The sequence below is a fragment of the Oryzias melastigma genome, linkage group LG5, assembly GCF_002922805.2.
Source record: "Oryzias melastigma strain HK-1 linkage group LG5, ASM292280v2, whole genome shotgun sequence".
Taxonomy (NCBI): Eukaryota; Metazoa; Chordata; class Actinopteri; order Beloniformes; family Adrianichthyidae; genus Oryzias; species Oryzias melastigma.
In genome coordinates this window covers 15,089,258-15,095,860 of record NC_050516.1, presented here as the reverse complement: position 1 = coordinate 15,095,860, position 6,603 = coordinate 15,089,258, and the positions used below count along the sequence as shown (strand labels likewise).

Sequence of the window (6,603 nt, the reverse complement as noted above, 5' to 3'; positions counted from 1 at the left end):
ACACACACCAGCACTTAACATGGCCTGCCATTAGGCTGTCAGTTAGTCGGGCCAATAGAATAAGTGCCATGGATTAGGCTGAGGCAGACACACACAGGGAGGGAGAATGGACAGCATACTAAACAGAGCGTGGCATGAGGTGACAGACATCCTGTCATGAAGCTGTCTCCCTCCTCAGCACACACACACAGCACACAACTATTACAGCCACTCAGGCAATCGATAACAGTGAAACATGATCAACTTAGTGTCGTTTTTGCTCCTTTCCTGGACCTCCTCCTCTTGGACACCTCCCTAAACCCCTTCATGTTGTTCTCCTCAAATCACACATAAAGTGCGAGAACATAAAATCATGTATTTCACAAGTTATTTTGTCATTTCCCCTCCTTTTCTTTTCTTTCACACCCATTCCCGCTTGCTCTTTTCCTCTTTCTGCTCCTCTGTTTCCTCTTGGGAAATCACCCCTTTCTTGCATATTTATTTTGCCCTTCTTCCTTCATCTCTTCCGTTCTCTGCTCAGAAAGGCCTCTTTATCTTCGTTCGATCTCCTTCCTCTGTGTCACCCATTCCTCACTAATCATGTAAAAGCTTCTCTAATTGAACAACTTAAAAGATATGACTTGATGATCACATCCCCAGACTCGTCCTCGTCCCCCCTCCATGTCTCCACATCAAACAACCCAAGGAGAAAACGAGGGAGTGATGCACGGTCACTCCTTTTTCTCCTTCAGCCTCTTTCTGCTGCTCCCCCTTTTTGTCCTTGCTGTCAAAGAAATCCGATTAAGTAGAACATAAATTGTAAACGTGTTTCCTCTAAAACGCACTTGAATGCTCATCACCTTCACATCCAGGCAGAGCGATTAGTGGCCGCTGTAACTCAAAGAGCACAGCTGCTCTGAGCTCACAAGATTAGAAGGACGGCCTCAAACACAATTGGAGCACCTTCAAAAGATCTGCTCACCAAGTTTTAGAGAAAAACTGGACATGAAGTGAAATATCAAAATGTATGAAGTTTTGCTTTTTGCTTGCACAACTAACATGAGGAGGGGATTAGAGGATGGAAACCTCCAAAAGACATGCTGCTGAGGTTGAAATCCCACAGTCAGGCAGCTGCTCCTGCTGCGGCTGAGTGGAGATCCCTGCTCTCTAAAGCCAAAACCAGGCAGGTCAAAATGGGAAAGGAAGAATCCTGATCCGGAACACTCCGCTCCGTCTGCGTGTCTGCTCACTCCAAGCGCTCTGGTGACTGTGGGGATCAGGCGCACAGGCACCGCCCTCTATCGGTACAAAGGAGAACAGCAGCCGGTGGGGATGCATTTGCTCCAGACGCGCGCGCGCTCTCATCCACTTTAACAGAGGAACTTTGACAAAACAAAACTGTTGGGAGTTAAAACACATGATTTTAAGAATCTATTTTATTACCAAATATGTTGTTGATTATTTTGTAATTGAATATTACTCCAGTTTTATTTTGGGTCTATTCAATGAGATTCTTTCATCAATCTGATGTGAATATCTGAAGTTTAAACGTAGAAGCATTTTTCGAGTTTTAAGTTAATAAAATCATTTATACACTTTATAGATAAATACATTTAGATTTACACTTAGATTTCCTCTTTCTTTCCTGCACCATGACGCAAGAGTCTGCTGCTCCGCGAGCGCGGAGGACGGGCTTCGGTCAGGAGGGACAGTCTCCCCGTCAAAGCAGCCTCTTTTTTGGAGCCTTACGGACTCTGAATACCAAGCAGACCGAGAGCGTGGATCTCCAGACTCAAGAGATTCTTTTAAATCCATCAAACCTGAACAGACGCAGGAGGGAGGATTTCACCCCTTTAATAAAGTTGTTTTTTCGCTGTCTTTAGATGAACAATGTAGAGATAAAAGAAGAATAGAACTGCAGCAACAGGGTGAAAGATAACAAAACGTAATACGGTCGATGCACCTTGTCTTTAAATGTCATCTTCGAGTCTGCCTGACATTCTGGAGCGATCTGACGTGAACCATGCAGTTATTTTATAGAGTTTCCTCTCAAACACCTGACTTTTTTTTGTTACTGATTCTGCAGAAACGTTAAATAAATGTGCACTTTGCAATGATTGTCAGCTCCCCTGCGCGTAACAAGTGCCAAACAGTCCCATCAGCGGGGCGCAAACCCTGCGTGATTTTGACCCTGACTTTACGTCTCAATTGCTCCAACAGGGTTGAGCAGGTTCTTTGAGGGACAAATAATGTGGGGTGCAAGGCTAGAAATACAAATTTGAACTTGAAATATTGGAAGGAAAGAGCCAAATCGGTGAGTGGTGTGTTGGAGTAAACGATCTCAGACTTATGCTGTTCCCGGATGCATATTTACACGAGTTTTCTATCTACTGCTGCTTTAATAACTTCCACGGCGTTTTAACGTTGCTTTTTGGCGCCCAGACGGCGCGTCGCCGCCGGTCACCTGCGTCCAGCTCCAGAAGTATGTAACATAACCCGCCAGAACATGCACACCGAGTCACGGGAAAACCTAGATCTGACTCCAACCTCCACAAAAAAAGAAAAGAAAAATCAACTTCTCCGGAACCTCCAGCGCGCAGCAAAAGCAAAGAACCTGAACCAAGATTTCATCAAGACTGTCCAAACCCGCAGCGTCTTTACGCACACATGACAGCTGACTTTTTACCTAACACTTTTCTGGACTCTCATCCGCTTATCATGCAGAGTTTATCTACAAACCACCTCGAGAGACTGACACAAACAAATGCACGCTTACCTGGAAAGAATTGTCCTTCAGTAAATTCCAAAAGTAAGAAGAAGAAAGCCGTTAGTAAAACACAAGAATAACTCCGTTCATCCATCTTTCTTTTCCTTCTTGGTTCTGTTTATGCGGAGGAAATGTATGGGACAAATTATTGATGAGACTCCAGTCTGTTCATCAAAGTGGTTCTCCTCAGTTTGGGACGAAAAAAAAACAATAAACGGGAATAAAATCCGCGCGCTGTTCCAAAACAGCAAGCCGAAAGTCAAGTTGGAGCGCACAGAGAAGTTAGAGCGCGCTCCACACCTTTCCTCTCCTCTCCTCTTTTCGGGTCTGATGAGGTGTGTGCGCGTCTCTGCGCGCGTGAACCAAAGGGCGAGTGAGGGGAGGCGCGGTGTGCGCGCTCAGACGCTCTGACTGGCTGACACGGAGTTGGAGAGGAATGGAGAGCGGTGCGCACCGCTCCGGGTGCCAGACACCGCACAACACACGCAGGTTAGCACGCACGGAGTTTCCGGTGAGGAGTTTCAAAGTAAAGTTTGTTACAGCCGAGATTTTTTAAAAGGATCAATCTCAGAAAATATTCATATTGACTTTTAAAATAAGTGATTGGATAGAATTGAGGTGCGCGGTGGATTTTATAGCTTTAACCTTAGGGGGGTGTTGGTTTTTAGGTTTGCTTTAGATACAATTCTTTAAAAATGCTTAGTTTTTTGTGTTTACAAAAAAAGAACAAATGTATCCAACCATCCACAATACTGTTTCTATATTTTGTGTAAAAAATATAATGTAAAATATGACCTAAACCGGCAGATATGTTGCAGATTGCTATGTGACGGTAACAACAGGTTAATATTTGCACATAAATTCTACCTTAACACCAGATTTAACACATTTCCAATAATCAAATGTTATTGTTTCTTACTGGGAAATCAGGCTCTTTCTCCAAAGCAATATTATTACATTCTCATGACACCGCTCTATATGCAATAAGGAGAAACTTATCTGAATTTAACAATTTTATAATTTCAGAGTCGTAGATTAAGATTTCTGCTCTTAAATCACTATTTTTTGACTGTTCTTTCAAACGTATCCTTGGTTTTATTTTGTAGACCCAAACATCCTCTTCTTCCTGCTGTCGTCTTTCAGCTTGACCGTCCTGCAGTTCGGCTCTCCGGCTTCTCCCGGGTCCCGCCGCCTGCGCCCTCCGCTAAAAGACAGCTCTCGTCCTCGGTCTCGTGTGTGCGCGCACTCTGCCCGCCATCAGATCCGTCTCACTGCACTCATTTTACGGTCACGGGGTATCCGTTTTCAGGGTTACCTCGATCACCTCACCACATGCATGCACTCACGCACGCGCGCCCGGAGATACCTGCACGCGCCTGCCCGGCCAGCTGACCTCTGGGCACCAGCAGCTTTCTAGAGCCGCGCGTTATCACAAACTCAGACTTAATTACTGCACGTGATCGGAACTTTTGTCTTCTCTTCAGGTGTTTGACTCCTAAAGACTGAAGAAAAGGTGCAAGGTGAACACTCCCGAACTGCGCATGCTCAGTTTGAAACTCTTAGATTGCTGTCGTTTTCTGTAGTAAATCATGAGGGTTTTTATGAGACGCTGATTAGCAAGTTAAAGATATGCAGATTGTTTCATGGAAGGATTTCTGCCCTTTTCAAAATCATTTAACAGAAAATTAAAAACTGCTAAATCAATTTTCTTTGATCCTGTTTATGAGGGGAAAATTGATACTTTTGTCCTGTTAAAATCTATTGTGTGGGTTTTTCTTGATAGAACCAGGAGCATGCACAGTAAGGAAATCAAAGTGTTATGAGAGTTTTGCAAATGCTTAAAAAGGCATTTTTCTCTCAAACGATTTTGGAACAAAACTGTCCTGTTGGAAATGGGCTTTTCATTTTGGAATTGTGTTACATCTTCTGCAGCAGCATATGCAAACTATCTGTTGTAGGATGTATTTTTATTTGAATTTCGTGGCTTTAAGTGAACTAGGATTGACCCTCCCTAATGCTTTTCTGCATGCAGTTGCAGACCATTACAGCTTTCAATTAGAATCAGACTCCGCTCTGCAGGATTCGAACATTGACAGCTGAACCATGCAGGGGGGCATCCAGGTAAGAGAATTAAAAGGAGAAGTCTGTGTCGGTTCCTGAAGAGCTACATTGGTTTTGCTGATGATAATCTAATTTGCTGTATGACATAAACTCATGTGTTTAAGCTTTATTAAATATTGTTTATCTTAAAACTTTTTTTTCACTGTTGAGCTCAATCGTCTCCTAGAATAGAAGACCAGGGTGCAAGACATCCGAAGGAGACAACATGCTCCTATGAAAACTCTACCAACAGTAAAAGCAAAAAAATATTCAATGCCAATTTCAAATTTTTCAGAATATTAACGTCCCAGTCCGATTATCTTTTGATCCTAAAAGCTTTCCCAGTTATCTTTATTTTATTATTTAGTTGTTTTCAGTCTGGAAAAAAAAGCAGTTTTCTGGAACAGTTTCTGCAGAGCACCAGTAGTTCAGTAGAAATTCACCTCTGAGTTGTGAGCAGAACGGTTGGCGCAGTTAGCCCGCCCCCATTTCCCATCATCTTACATTCTCATAACAGATGCAATATAAATGACGTGCAATATTGGAACTATCCAGCTGTATATTTTGAGCCCGATAGCTGGGACGGGGAAAACAAAGACGTACATGGATGTACAAGGGAGCTTGTGGCTTATCGTTGTAGCATCTACCAGTATGTCACAAATACAAGTTTTTCCTATATGTCACTGCTCATGGGCACTTTTAATCTTAAATTGTTTAAATTGAGACTAAACAACATGCTAATAACATGATTTTTATTGAAATAGGCTAGGTCTATAAATGGTGGTACCCCACCCTGAAGCTGTCACTTTCAGAAAGTTCCAGCTCTTTATTCTCCTGACTACAGCTTGTAATCATAGATTCCTACAGGCTGTTATGTCAGGAACTATTCCCAGCATTCATTTTTATGCACTCTGCATGAGCTTTTCTTCATCAGAATACTTGTTGAGGGAGCATTGAGATCACATTTGTGCTGATAGAGATGGCCACAAATACAATTACCCTGATATCCTTTCTAGTCTGCAGTGTTTGCTTTCTCTATTGATTGAGCCATCGGCTCAAATGTCATCATTCATAAACTGTCTTGATGTGGCTTTCTGGGTTTGATGACAGGGAGAGGCTACACAACTGCACGAAGTTCAAAGAGTTTGTTGTTAAAAAGCCAAAGTTTCTGGTCCAGAAGAGTTTTTTCCCTCCCAGTTAGACACTTTTAATACTAAAGTATTGTGTTAACCAATTTTAGAGCAATAAGAACAGATTGTTTTGTTTTCATTTCAGTTTAAAGGGAGAAAAGTGGACTTCCAATGCTTTTGTGGCTTAACAATAAAAGCTTTTAAGATTTTCTTTTCACAGATAAAAAACTACACTATCTAATTTCCAATCAAAATGTATTTATCATACTCCATACTTAAATTCAACAGCAAGCGGCACAACCATACTTATCTGGTGAATTGCACAAATATCCCAACAAAAGAAAAAAATAAGAATGGTCGCATTTTTTTTGACAGTCATTAAAACTCCCCGCAACTCCGAAAGGGACAAAGCGGCCAAGAAGATGAGTCATTTGAACTCACTTGTAATCCAGGCTCAAACTCCTTCCATCTTCACTGAAAAGGATCATCCATTTCTATGGTCATGCTGTTACCCAGAGTTTTTGTCTAAACATTTTTATAACCTTTCAGTCTGAATTAGAACAGACAACCACAGCTGATGTCCAGCTCTCCCTGCACTGCCTGCCGCTGATTAGCTGACTCAGGTGA

General features: G+C 42.3%; 1 protein-coding gene across 12 annotated transcripts in view; it reads right to left on the bottom strand.

Annotated features, from left to right (window-relative positions):
• Window positions 1-3,181, bottom strand: part of ptprt (protein tyrosine phosphatase receptor type T) — a 304,805-nt gene extending 301,624 nt beyond the window's left edge. For all 12 annotated transcript variants that reach the window (XM_024269996.2, XM_024270001.2, XM_024269998.2 and 9 more), the window contains exon 1: window positions 2,756-3,181. In XM_024269996.2, coding sequence (XP_024125764.1) covers window positions 2,756-2,840 — 85 coding nt within the window. In that variant the 5' untranslated portion in view covers window positions 2,841-3,181. The remainder of the gene's footprint in view (window positions 1-2,755) is intronic.
• Window positions 3,182-6,603: the final 3,422 nt, after the last annotated feature.